Below are 14,199 nucleotides of genomic sequence, written 5' to 3'. Positions count from 1 at the left end.
AAACACTGTGGCCTTTTGTGACTGGCTTCTTCCAGTTAGCCTATTTTCAAGGTTCATCCATATTGCAACGTGTCAGCACTTCATTCTTTCCTATTGCCAAATAATATTCGTGTACTTACCATATCTTTCAGTCAATGGGCACTTGGGTTATTTCCACTTTTCGGCTATTATGAATAATGCTGTGAACATTTCTGTCTAACCTGACACACCAGCCCCTTGTCTCAACACTTAGCCACCACGGGTTACAACTGAACCCACCTGACCTGTGATGCTAGTGGCCCCAAGAACCTCCACCCACGTGCGTCAGTGCCAATGTCCCATTGCTTCCCTCCCCAAGCCCCCAGTGACACGCACTCCTTTCCTGGTGCTGGAGGTCACTGGTGAGCTCACCTGTGCAGTCTGCACTCCAGACTACTGCCTACGCAGAAGGACGCCCTCAGAGGGAAGTATTCTAATTGCTCCTACTGCCCAAGAGCCAGGCTGCTTTCCAAAAAGTCTGCACCTACTGACGCCACCATCACAACCCCCACACCTTCACCAACATCAGGGTTAATGGTTATGAAAACATAACACTTCTGAATCACCCCCAAGGATACACATTTCCGTGGATGTTTGCATTTCTTTGTTACCTTACTTGACAGCATCTCAATTAGGTTAAGTTTCTCAGGTGTCTTACCTTCTGGCTTGTTTCCTGCTTGCCCCTCCCTGAATCACCGATGGTGCCCTGTGCACAACCCCTCCTCAGCTGTGACCAGTGGGCTCACTAGTCCAGAGGAAGCCTGGCTGGTGAATCCTTCCTCCCGGTTATCTGCCCAGGGTGCCATCCTGCCCCTCTGCATCTGGGCACACAGACCAAGGCCAACCCAGAGAAAAGTATTTATGGTCTCAACTCCCCCACCTGCCGTCCAAAAGAAATGGGATTGGGTACCAATCTGGTTAAGTGTGGAGAGGCCAGGCAGCTTACCACTTCCATTTCACCATCCTAAAGATCAAAAAAGAGTGAAATGACTGCCCAAGATCATACAGACAGCAGGTTACTAGAAAAGCTGGGGGCAAACAAAAATTAGAAATACAAATTAGAGTTTATGGGAAAAGTTTTAAATGTTTAATGAAAAAGACTTAAAGCAATGCATTATTTACATGTGGGTAAGAAAAGGTGGCAGAATCTCCAAAGTTTGTCCTGGGGGGGCTTTGAGAAGAGAATTCACATAAACCCCATTAAAGAGAAACTGCCCCTAAATATTTCCAAATTGAAAATAGGTGAACAGGCTCCAGCAAGCAGATTGTTCAAATCAGATCAGCAACTGAAAGAGAAGATAAACAAGAAGGAATAATACAAAGTGAAAATTTGTAAATTTAACTAAAGGCTCACAAAAGACTTCTCAAAAACAAAAGAAAAAAAAGAGGGAAAAACCTCAAGTGCCCCAAACCAGGAACCAGGAAGCTCTCTCTAAAACAATCACAAATACGGATTTATTGTCTTACCGTTCATGGGCATCTCGTCAATCTGAGTGGAATAGTACTGCTCAATGTCTCTGAGGATTCGGATATCATCATTCTTCACAAAATTAATGGCCACGCCCTTTCGGCCATATCGACCTGATCGCCCAATTCTTCAACAATAAAGCAAAATCACTTCAGTAAACATAGCAAAAAAGGTTTCAGTAAATCCATTAACAAGAGTGAAACCAAAGAAAAGCTTGTGCTGCCTACCTGTGTATGTACAGCTCTCTGTTGTTGGGCAGGTCGTAATTAATGATGAGGGACACCTGGGGCACATCCAGCCCCCGGGCCCAGACGTCTGTAGAAATGAGCACTCGGCTGCACAAAGAAAGGCATTTGAGACAATCACCTTAGCAATAAAAGGGTCAGACCGGCTACGAACACATCAGGGCCCCTCACACTGGCCCCTCTGCAGGCTGAAGCACAAGGGACAGCACCAGAAAGCCCCGTTCAGAAGGTGCGTTTGGTATATTTCATTACTTAGGTCATGTGTGCTGATTAAAAAAAAAAAATTGGCTATCTTTTACACTACTACATTTAATTTGTTTAGAGCCAGTCCCATACCAATAATTGGGAAGGACATTTTACTTTTGTCTAGCAAAAACTCAAGTACAGCAGCCTCACTGATTTTGGTGCAGTGTTTACAGTATCTTCAAATTAGAAATGCAACTCACACCTCTCTGTCCTTCACACAGGACAGAATCTGACACACCACAGATCCACACTACACAATGCTGAGGCCACCAGCCCACCAAGCACCGGAGTGGCTGGTCTGAAATGAGATTGTCTTATGGTATAAAACTCACACTGGATTTGAATACTTAGTACAAAAAAATTGCAAAAAACCTCATTAATATTTTTAATGTTGATTACATGTTGAAGTGATATGATATATTGGGTTAAATGACATATGTTTACTTGAATTATATTTCTATTGGACATCGCTGGTCTAGAAGCATTCAAAGTCTAAAGGGACAGCAGAACAGGAGAAAATAATCCTGCCAGATAATCACATATAACTGGAGCCCTAGAGGAAGGAAGAGGAAAGAATGGGGCCAGAGCACCAACAGAGGGGTAAAGCTAAGAGTCACAGAAGTGCCAAACGGAAGGAGTAAGACTGAATCACACATGGACCCATCAGCGTGAAACCACAGAAACAAAACACAAACAAAACAGACCTAAGAAGCAGCCTGCAGAGAAGACACTGTTTTACATGAGCAGCAGCAGGTGACATCCCCACAGGACCGACACAACCAAGAAACACCAAATACAGAGGGCCGACTGCACTAGGCCACTTCATGTAAGGGATGAGAATGTCTGCAGAGTTTGGTGTCCACAGGACTTCTGGGACCGATCCCGCCTGGATTGCCTCCTTCAACACATCAGAAGGAGGTGTTTCAAGATGAAGCAGACATTTCCAAAGAAACTAAAACAGATATTTTGTTACCAGCAGACCCAAACTAAATACAGAAAGACATTCTTCAAGCACAAGGAAATGCATCCCTGGGACTTCCCTGATGGTCTAGTGGATAAGACTCTGCACTCTCAATGCAGAGGGCCCAAGTTTGATCCCTGGTCAGGGAACTAGATCCTGCATGCATGCCGCAACTAAAGGTCCCACGTGCCGCAACTAAGACCTGGTGCAGCCAAAATAAATAAATATGTATATATATGTATATATTAAAAAAGAAAGAAATGCATCCCTGATGGAAGCTCAGAGATAAAGGAAAGACAGAAGAGTAACAAGTATGGTCAATATGCAGCATTCATTATATGAATTATGTAAGTTTCATTATATAAAGCAAAAATTTCTTGTTGAGGTTGAAATATATGTAAATTAAAACACATGACAACAGTGACAGAAGTCTGGGGGGGGGGCACTGAAGTCAGCGTTTCAAGTTCTCTGTGCTCTCAGGGGAGATGGTAAAAGTACCAAGCAACCACAGCTGCTGATGACTCTTCAGGGTGACCACTAAATAACATAAATAAACATTTTCCAAAATAAAAAGTGGGGAAAAGGAATAACAACAACAAAAAATCCAAACTAAAGAAAGAAAAAAGAACCACAGAAGAGAAATGACAAGTAAGATATAAGATGGTCAATTTAAAACCAAATCATCAGTATTTACATTAAACGAAACTAGACTAAATGTTCCAGTTAGAAGACAATTATGGGCTTCCCTTGTGGCGTAGTGGTTAAGAATCCGCCTGCCAATGCAGGGGACACAAGTTCGAGCTCTGGTCCAGGAAGATCCCACAGCAGGCAGAACAACTAAGCCCGTGCACCACAACTACTGAGCCTGCGCTCTAGAGCCCATGAGCCACAACTACTGAGCCCACGTGCCACAACTACTGAAGCCCACACGCCTAGAGCCCATACTCCACAACAAGAGAAGACACCACAATGAGAAGCCCGCGCGCCGCAACAAAGAGTAGCCCCCGCTCACCGCAACTAGAGAAAGCCCCCACGCAGCAATGAAGACCCAATGCAGCCAAAAATAAATAAAATAAATTTTAAAAAAAGAGCAATTATCATTAGATTAAAAGAAAAGGAAAAATAAAACCCAACTATATGCTGGTTACATGAAATCCATCTAAAGCTTAAGTCTACAAACCAGAGGTGAAGGAAGAAAGGTGGTACACTAAGGAGACACCAAGCATTCAGAGCTGGTGCTGCTGGTCAGACAGAGCAGGATTCAGCACAAAAGCCCTAGTAGAGAAGGGCAGACGCTTCCACAGCAAAAGCTAAATCCTCCAGAAATCTAGTAATTCTGAACTTGTACACTCAGGTCTCTGGACCCATAACGCAAGAATGGACAGAACCCCCAAGAGGAAAACCAGCACTCTAAACACTGATGAAACAAGACTTAAGGGAAAAAGGGTAAGGATGCAGTTTTGAGAAATACAGCTAGCAACTGAAATCCAACACCATGCAGCACCCATCTTGTCCAAGCACAGAGAACATTTGTAAAATGACCCCGTGCTGGGCCACAAAGCAAGTCTGAATACACACTGAGGGGATGAAATCACACAAAGCGGGTTCTCTGGCCACAGTGGGATTAAGCTAAAACCAATACAAAAAGATAAACAGAAAATCTCCAGTTATTTGGAAACAGAAAAATACGCTTCTAAATAAGGCAACCGACCTACGTAGTTAAGGCTAGTTCTCATCTCAGCCTCATCTCACACCAGCAGTGGCCGCCCTGCTCACCAGCAAGTTGGTGACCTGCCCGAGCTCAGCTGTTGGGGGGAAAACTCGGGTAACACCCTGTAAATGCTGGCCCACAGCACCAGCACCAGGACCACAGCAGAGAGCTCAGCCAACCCACCTGGCGCCAGACCGGAACTCCTTCATGATGGACTCACGCTCCTTCTGGGGCATGTCCCCGTGCATGGATGACACGGTGAAGTTGGCTTCCCTCATCTTCTCCGTCAGCCAGTCAACCTACAGATGGAATCAACAGATGCTGCCATAAGCTCACAAACCAGAGACTGTATACAGGATTTCATGTCAGTTACCTGCAGAACCAATTCGAATATTCATAAACAAGTGCTCTTAAAACTCAGGCTAGGGACTTCCCTAGTGGCACAGTGGTTAAGAACCCGCCTGCCAATGCAGGGGACACAGGTTTGAACCCTGGTCTGGGAAGATCCCACGTGTCACGGATCAACTAAGCCCGTGCGCCACAACTCCTGAGCCTGCGAGCCACAACTCCTGAGCCTGTGTGCTGCAACTACCAAAGTCCGTGTGCCTTGAGCCCTTGCTCCGCAACAAGAGAAGCCACCACAATGAGAAGCCTGCACACCACAACGAAGAGTAGCCCCCGCTCGCCACAACCAGACAAAGTCCATGCGCAACAGCAAAGACCCAGCACAGCCCCACACACACACACACACACACAAAATATATATGTGTATATATATATATATATATATATATATGTATATAAACAAAACTCAGGCTAATCCTCACTGGCTGTGTAGAAAACTTAATTTTGCCCAGCAAATATTGGGGCAAAAATTCTCTTAAAAGACAATATGTCACTGTTCTCATCTGAAATTTAAGTTCGAATCTTTTTTGGAATGTGGTCCAAATCTTCTTCCTATTCCAAGGAGAGCCGCCAGGGTTCTCAGCTCTGCCGGCACATCAGCATCACCTGGGAGCTCAAAGAACGTGTGTCCGGGCCCCACCTGAACCAATGACCCGGAGCCTTCAGTCAAGGGACCAGATCAACACCCGGCACACGTTCCCTGGATACACCTGCTTGTCCGCTCATCGTCCAGGGTGACACTGAGCTAAAGGGCAGAGCCCAGTGGCTGCCCGAAGAGACCACATACCCAGAGCCTAAAGCACATAATTCTGGTCCTCAACAGAAAATACCTGACCTAAGTTCTATGAAACCCGATCTTTGGTTTTCGCCACAAGGACATTAAAGAGCCAGGATAGCCACGCACCTTCCTCTTGGTGTTACAGAAGATAACAGCCTGAGTGATGGTCAGCGTGTCATAGAGGTCACACAGCGTGTCGAACTTCCACTCTTCTCTCTCCACAGCCACAAAAAACTGCTTGATGCCTTCTAGAGTCAGTTCATCACTGGAGGACAAACACAATCCTGTCAACTCATCCTTCCAACCAAAACTTGAGGACGTGCGCAGACCAGGGGCTGTTCCAGGCACAGGCCCAACCCCCAGCGACCCAGGAGCCTGGGCATTAAACCCCTGCCCCTCCCCCCAGCCACATCCTCCTAGGAGTCGCCACTTCCACCGCACGGGCCCAAGCCCTGGATCAGTATGAACCTTTAACCACACCTTGTATATGGTTCTAAACAAAATGTTCGGCTGTTCAATAGTATACACCTTTTACTGCCAATGGTAAATAATTCCATCGATAAGTAAATACTATCAGCAAATTTTTAAATTTGGAATTCCTGGATCAAAGGAGACTATATAAAAGCTGGCTTTTCAAATGAGAAAATTAAAAAGAACTTTCATGTTTTAAAACCCAAATACAACTATGCTATGTTTTAGCCCCACCTGAGAGATAGGGCATCCTCACCGTTTCACCAAAATGCGGATAGGGTCGGTCATGAACTTGTTGGTCATCTCCAGGATCTCATGGGGCAGCGTGGCACTGATGAGCACCACCTGAGTGGCCGGGGGCAAGTACCTGTACACATCGTAGATCTGTTCTTTGAAACCTGGGATGAGGAATGAGACACACGGGGAATTTTTAAGGCTGCACACTTTGAAACAGAAGTTGCACATCAACTGTTCACATTTGACTGGACGCAGCACTGTGACTGTAAAGGTGCAAGACTTCACACGGAACCTTCTTCCAGAGCTGGACCAAATTCTCGCATCCCCTCTCCTCTCCCTGGTGTGCTCTAGGGATCAGACCCCACCCAAGAGCCCTGGATGCCAACAAGTAAAAGCAACAGAAACCTGAGCCCTGAGCCCACAACCTCAGACCCCTGCAGGCAGTTTCGCATCTCAGTTCCAGCTGCTGCTGCCCTGTGAGGGTATCATCCACTGTGGCCAGATCTGCCACATTTTCAATAAATCCAGAGATCTAGATTTGTTGTTGTTGTTGTTGTTTTGCGGTATGCGGGCCTCTCACTGTTGTGGCCTCCCCCGTCGCGGAGCACAGGCTCCGGATGCGCAGGCTCAGCGGCCATGGCTCACGGGCCCAGCCGCTCTGCGGCACGTGGGATCTTCCCAGACCAGGGCACGAACCCGTGTCCCCTGCACTGGCAGGCGGACTCTCAACCACTGCGCCACCAGGGAAGCCCGAGATCTAGATTTTCACCAAAAAAATCTCCACTTAAAAAAAAATCTCCCACAGATACTGACCCATGTTGTACACCTGAAAATGTTACATGTCAATTACACCTTAATTTAAAAACCTCCCAATTAAATAATGCAACTAGTTTACATTATTTCACATGGTATAGGCTGAATAAAACCTGCTGGCAAGCAGGACCTGGCCCTCGGGTCACCACACCACCGCCTCTGCAGGACGCGTTAGGAGGCTGACGTGTGAGAAGGGGACAGGTGGCTGCGAGGTTCTGACTGTACAGATCAGGGGGCCAGAAGCTACATTTCCGACACATTCCCAGCTGACATAGATGCCACTGGTTCTGGAGACCTCACTTTGTAGTAACTGTACCTTTAACTTAGCTGAAGAGCAGGGCCTCCAGGTAAGGGGCCCAAGACAGAGGTGGGGTGGAGGGCTGCTCCAAGGGGTGGCATCAGCCTCTAGGCTCCTGAGAGAACTGCTCAAGAACCAGGGAACAGGAAAACGCTTGGGAAGAACCCCATGAGTTACTGGTGACTCCTGAGAAGCAAAATATTCCCTTCACACCAGGCAACCCCAATGTCTAAGCGGACGACCCATCCGACCCCCTGGTATGGAAGTAAGACTGGAGGGGGGTGTGCAGGGAGGGGAGGCGTGAAGACACTGTGAGGTACTGCCCGCAGCTGTTACTGAACCAAGGTAACAGCTGTCGTTATGCATTTCCCACTTGCTGTGCTAAGAGCACAACTGCTATGACTTACGGGTCCTCACACATTTGTCCTCATACGTTTTGGGAGAAATACATGAAATACACCCCAATTCTAGAAATTTATCTTGAAAAATAACCGATACAAGAGTAAAAACAACCTGGACAACCAATCAAAAACAACTAGTGAAATAAATTATGGAACATCCAAACCACAAAATACCCTACTGCCATGTAACAAGATTTATTCAGCTATCTGTTCCACCCCTTCCCCACCACCAGGCATCTCTGCACCAAATCCCAGCTCCACGCCTCAGCCATCTGTGCTCACCCACCACACAACGAGCAGTACCCCATCAGTTTGGCTGAAGTGCTGCTGTTCTGGTTGTCATCAGTCTTACAAACCACTACCATAAAAAAATCAGAGTTTTATATTCCTAGGTGCACCCAGGGCATAACTGTTTTCCACAAAGAACATACTACTTATACAGAGTTCATTAGCTCCACATTTCAATTTTACACGGTGAAAATTTAAGAATTTTACATCAATAGAAAATGAATTCTTTTGTTACTCATACCTTTATTCAACATTTCATCAGCCTCATCCAAAACCAACATCTTGATAGCACGTGTCCTCAAACTTCTGCGACGAATCATATCTATAAAATCAGATTTCGAAATAAGCAGACCTCAGGCTATAAGTAAAGAGCCAGCCATTTCAACCAGTTTCCACAGCATTTCAGGGACCTTCCCTCCACTTCTTACAAGTTACTCAAATGCAAAAATCCACTATGTAGCATATCAAATTGAAAATGGTCCTCTATTGTTTAAGCACTTTTTATAGACAAAAGCAATTACCAAAGACACGCCCAGGTGTGCCAGCGACAACATGCTGTCCATAATCCAGTTTCCTGATGTCCTCCCCCACGTTGGTGCCCCCAATGCAGGCATGGCACTGGACGTTCATGTAGTCACCCAAAGCAAGCAGGCCCTGAATTAAAACACAGATTCATGTTCAAGGTCTGCCCCAAGACTGCTATGAGTCTGAAACATCCGAGTTCCCCCAAAATGAAGATTGTTTCTATTCTAGTTTAAGATGACCACTGGGTATTGTTTATGCCATTATTTCTATCATAAAACTACAGAGAGCCCAAGTCTCCTCCTTCCACTCTTTTCTGTGCCAGAATGAAGTCAGTTTTACTGTTTTCTCATTACAAAAGCAGTATGTATTTACAGAAAAATAAGAAAATATATAAAATTCATAATCCTATCCACCCACAGATGCTATTAACATCTTAACAGATACACTTCCAAAATGTTTATACTATAAAAACAAAATAATTACAATTATTTTTTACAATTATTTTTAATTTTTTTGGAAGAGAATTACAATTCTAAGATTGCAAAAAACTATTGGAATCCCACAAGCTACACTAACAATGACTTCATACAAACCAGTAACTCATATAATATGTGATTTATCACAAAATGTTAGGAATCGGGGGAAAAAACCTGACAGAACAGAAAAACCGCATTAGATTAAGTCAACAGTTGGCTTGAACAGCGTGGGGGTTAGGGAGGGAGGTTAGGTATGCCGGCCTACCTACCGACTGCAGACACCCCTCAACCTCAGCTTAGTCAGATATCCACACAGAATTTACAATCAGCCCTCCCTAACCTTGGATCCAACCAACTTCGCATCATGTAGTGTTGAAGTACATGTTCATTTTTTAAAACCTGCATATAAATAGATCCATGCAGTTCTAACCCATGCTGTTTAGGGTCAACTGTACTTGCAAATACGACAGTGCCATCTTTAACTGTCTTACCTTCTGGATCTGTACAGCTAACTCCCTCGTTGGAGCCAAGATCAAAGCTTGGGTTTCACGAACCTGGTAAAATAATTCGTTGGAAAATAGAGAATCTCAGTATCTTCACGGTAGACTGCACTAATTCAGACTCAGATCTATTTTGAATATTATCTCAAGTTAACCACACATCTGATTTCAGGTAAGCGAACCTGAATGTTACTTAAATTGCATATCCAGTGATAATGGGTATACCAGTCAGAATTCTTGTTTACAGACAAGAATTTCCACTAGTTAAAAAAATCTCCCAGTTTACAGACATAGAAAACAAACTTATGGTTACCAAAGGGGAAAGGGTGGAGGGAGGGATAAATTAGGAGTTTGCGATTAAAATATACACACTACTATGTAAAAAAAGAGATAACCAAAAAGGACCTACTGTATAGCACAGGGAACTAGATATATCTGAATCACTTTGCTATACACCTGAAACTAACACAGCATTGTAAATCAACTAAATTTCAATAAAAATTTTAAAAAAGACTCTCAGTTTAAATAAAAAAGAATTTATGACAGGATATTAGCTCAGATATTAGTGTGCACTTAAGATTCTCTTTAAAAATGTGTTTAATCAGTATAACTAGAGATATTTAAGAACTGTACTTCTTCAACACTGTAGTTACAGAAGGTAAAGGAAGTATTTCCTAGGATTAAAGAGAAGTTTAAGATTACCTGAATATCCAAACACTGGAGGACAGAAATACTGAAGGTGGCTGTTTTGCCTGTACCAGACTGAGATCTAGTAAAGAAAACACAGATAAATGGGATTTAGAGTGATGGGCTACATGCCACTGCTCCCATTCATGTAACCCCCGCTCCAGCAGTGCTCTGAGGAGATGAGCTGCAGAAGCACTGGGCAGCTTCTTCCAAGTTGATTCCCCCACACCCCCTGACCAATATCTTAACTGCAAGGTGGTGGGACTCAGGCATAACGTCACAACTTTTAAATCACAGATGATAAGGACAGTAAATGTGGCCTTTGCATCAGGGGGTGATAGAGCTGCAGAATCTATAGAATGAGTGTTAGAGGTGGCAAAAAAAAAGATTCCCCTTTATATAATTCTTTTCTACGGTTTCAGACTTTTTTTTTTTTGTAAATGAGTCTTTAAAAATTAGGCAAAGAGTATTAAAAGAGTATTATATACAATTCCATATGCCAAATAATAGGTTAAGTAAAGCTGACTTAAAAAAAAAAAAGAAAGCTTTCTAGAGTGGAGGATGCAAAACTAAAAACAAACAGCCCATAGCTGAAGTCAAGGCAAGAGATGGTAATGGCATCTGAATGAAGCAGCACTGACCTACACGCTGCTGTGCTAACCAGCACCTGACTCCCCCTCTGCATGAGCAGACTTACTGTGCAATGACATCTCTCCCTTTAATTATCTGCTTAATAGCTCGCTGCTGGATTGCTGATGGTTTTTCAAAACCTGTAAATTAAAACAGAAAAAATGAGCTCTAACCACTAGGACAGCATACTTGCAACCATACACTGGAGCTCCTTGTGCAGAGGATGTTATCTTTTTAAAATCCGCCACCCCCTCCTAACCCAATGTCCAACATACTAAGCTCTCAAGAAACAGCTGCTGAATGAAGTAGGCTGAAGTGGATTTTTATACTAACATACCATCTTATTTATACAGACACAATCTCTAAGGAACACTGTTGCAAAATAGACACCCCAGTTAGGTTAAAAAAATGGTGGTTACTCCTGGAGAATGGGGTGAGGGAGGCTCACATTTTACTCCAATTACTTGTGTATTGTTTGACTATATTACAATAACCTGCACTAATGGGGTTTTTTTTAAATTACTTTTTAAGTTAAAAAAAGGAATATAAACCCATCAGTGCTGTAGTCACCACTCCCCACCAGCAGTAAGTCTGCAGGTTGTTTGTTATCACCTACAACCCCATTTCATCTACTCCTCCTGCCTTGATGCAGCTACATGAACTACAACACCACCCCTCTACTGTCCAAGTAAACAAACAAAACTTTACGTACAAATAATGTACTTTAATTAATTTTTGGTAGTCTTTTAAAATGTAGTACAATTTCCCATCTAACACAAAAGCAAATATAACAGATGATTTAAACCCCTCAGGATGACCCAGCAAGTAGATAGGAAACTAAACACAGTATTTTAGGGCAGGGACGTCCCGGCTGCCAAGAGGCACGCAGGGCTGTCGGCCACACTACGAGGGCCAGCTGCAGTGGTTCTTCACCTCCCATTCCCTCCGTACCTTCTCTGTGTTAGACTGTCATGACATCATGAACTGCTGAATAAAAAAGATGTGGGTCCCAGTCCCAGGCATTAAGCACAGATGCTGATCACGCCCATCTACATCCCCAACCCGACCTCTTCCCAACTGCCTCCTTGACATCTCCTACTGGATGGTTTACAGGTCTCTCAAGCTCTCCTCATTCAAGAAGACCTCCCTCGAGTGCTCCCCGCCGGAGGAGAGGGCATCATCACCTGCCCAGTTACTCAAACATCCAGGACTTTCATCTCCTGCTCACATTCAACCCATCAGCAAAGCCTGTTAGTACTCCATCTCCACCACAATACCATCATCACTCCCCTGGACTGGAGCAAAAGCCTCCTAACATCTCCCTGCTTCCTCTCCTGCCTCACCTCCCCCCATATCCAGACATCCAGGACCACCTCTGTGACTGTAAATCTGATCCCATCATTTCCCTGCTTGAAACCCTCCAATGGCCTCCCACTGCACTTAGAAATAAAATTCAAACTCTATCACCTCGCACCATGCTTTCCAAGATCTGCGCCCCCCCCCCAAACTCGCCCCTAGGCTCCCAGGACAGGGAGGGCAGGGCCCTGGCACCAGCTGCCCAGTTCTACCATAATCTTCTCATAACGGGTTCCTTAGCCCAGATCTCAGCTCAAATGCCAGTCCCTCCTGGGAGCCCCCTTACCTATGTGCTCTACTATCTTAACTCTCTCCTCCCGCCAATCACGCTTGATTCCGTTATCCCGCTTTATTTTCTTCGTAGCCATTACCACTGACTATATAATCCTCCCAAACATAACAAGCTCCGTAAGGCCTGCCTCGTTCACTACTAAGCCGCCAGTGCCTAGAGCCGCGCACGTTCCTAGCACCTGGCAGGTGCAAGACAATCATCCGCTGAATGAGTGACTCCGGGCTGCAAGGAAGACCCTGTAGCCCTCGCGGGACCCTGCAGCTCTCGCGGGATCCAGCACGGCGCCCCGCCGGGAGAACAACACCCGAACCGGCCGACACAGACAGGGGTGGGAACACGTGCTGGGTGCAGGGGTCGCCCGTCAGGGCCCCCGGGCTCGGCCTCAACCCTGACCCCCAGCCCCGGGGCGGCCGCACTCCCAGTCTCGGGAACCACCCCCGGCCGGGCCGCCCCCCTCCCCGCGGGCGCCCCAGCCCGCGGCCCAAGCTCACCGACCGTAAGCGTAGATGCCGCGCAGCAGGTCCTCCCGCAGGCCCATGGTGTCGAACGTGGGGGTCACGTCCACCTCCTCACTGGTCTCGAATTCCACTTTGGTCATGTCTTCCTCTTTCAGCAGCCGCTTCCGCGCCGAGCCCGAGGTCGCCATTGTGCCCGTACCCGCCATGATTCCGAGCAGGCTGAGAGCCAAGCTCTCGCCTCAGAAGAAAGCGGAAGCACGGCCCCGCGCCGCCGCTGCCGGAACTGACGTCGTAGCGCGCGCGTGCGTGCGTACGAGCGTGCGTCGGGGCCAAGCCTCAGAAGGGGCGGGGAGCTCCTGGTCACGTGAAAGGGGAAAGGGCGCCTAATGCTGGGAACGGGGCGGTGCTGCGGCTCTTGCGCGGGAGGGGCTCCCGCGGGATCTCGCCGAACCGAGCTCCGCCCACCCCTACAAAAGGTGCGGAGGCGGCAGGGCGCAGCGGTTCGTACTGGGTGTGGTACTCCCGGCCTGGATCTCCGGCTGATGTAGTCCTTTCCAGTTACCGGATCCTCCGCGCGGGACGGTAGACCTGGCGCCCCTGCAGACGGGCTGCGGACCGCGCCAGGGCGCCCCTGCTCAGAGCGGGGTCTCCAGGCGGCCCTGCTTCAAGTGGGAACATGCTTCGGTGGGGACCCGCCCTGCTTCGGTGGGGACCCGCCACCCACTGGGCGCGGGTCCCCACCGGTACCCATTCCTTCATGTGTACGCATGTCCCGACGTTGTCGCCGGCCGGGGACGCCGGTAAACGCATTATTACTCGTTACCACTGCCGCCCAATGGAAATCCTCACTGCACATCGTCTGCTTTTGGAAAGTCTGGAATCTTTAACTGCTTGCTTGTCAGCTCTCACTTTGACACCCCCAGGCCGGTTTTTAA

At 46.6% G+C, this 14,199-nt stretch overlaps 1 protein-coding gene across 2 annotated transcripts; it reads right to left on the bottom strand.

Moving 5' to 3' along the window:
- Nucleotides 1-1,082: 1,082 nt before the first annotated feature.
- EIF4A3 (eukaryotic translation initiation factor 4A3) lies at nucleotides 1,083-13,524 on the bottom strand. Of its 2 annotated transcripts, XM_082605158.1 has the most exons (12): nucleotides 13,302-13,524; nucleotides 11,226-11,298; nucleotides 10,544-10,610; nucleotides 9,833-9,895; nucleotides 8,862-8,994; nucleotides 8,582-8,662; nucleotides 6,560-6,701; nucleotides 5,959-6,097; nucleotides 4,833-4,948; nucleotides 1,714-1,821; nucleotides 1,486-1,613; nucleotides 1,083-1,304 (listed from the first exon to the last, which is right to left on the bottom strand). In XM_082605158.1, the coding sequence occupies exons 1-12, from the start codon at nucleotides 13,468-13,470 to the stop codon at nucleotides 1,288-1,290; spliced, it is 1,236 nt and encodes a 411-aa protein (XP_082461284.1). In that variant the 5' UTR covers nucleotides 13,471-13,524; the 3' UTR covers nucleotides 1,083-1,287. The 2 variants fall into 2 exon arrangements, with proteins under 2 accessions (XP_082461284.1, XP_082461283.1); XM_082605157.1 differs by lacking the exon at nucleotides 1,083-1,304 and having other exon boundaries at nucleotides 1,445-1,613.
- Between the last annotated feature and the right edge of the window lie 675 nt (nucleotides 13,525-14,199).

This window comes from Mesoplodon mirus (assembly GCF_964341445.2).
Source record: "Mesoplodon mirus genome assembly, chromosome: 18".
In the NCBI taxonomy this organism is placed as follows: domain Eukaryota; kingdom Metazoa; phylum Chordata; class Mammalia; order Artiodactyla; family Ziphiidae; genus Mesoplodon; species Mesoplodon mirus.
The sequence above is the reverse complement of the archived record's forward strand: the minus strand, read 5'-3'. Positions and strand labels throughout refer to the sequence as shown.

Excerpts from the sequence above, each read along its gene's own strand:
- EIF4A3 (XM_082605157.1), bottom strand. The coding sequence starts at position 13,470 with ATGGCGGGTACGGGCACAATGGCGACCTCGGGCTCGGCGCGGAAGCGG. Across the intron at positions 6,702-8,581 it reads TGATGAAATGTTGAATAAAG|GTTTCAAAGAACAGATCTAC; the intron begins GTATGAGTAACA and ends TCCTCATCCCAG. Across the intron at positions 4,949-5,958 it reads TCTGTAACACCAAGAGGAAG|GTTGACTGGCTGACGGAGAA; the intron begins GTGCGTGGCTAT and ends TTCCATCTGTAG.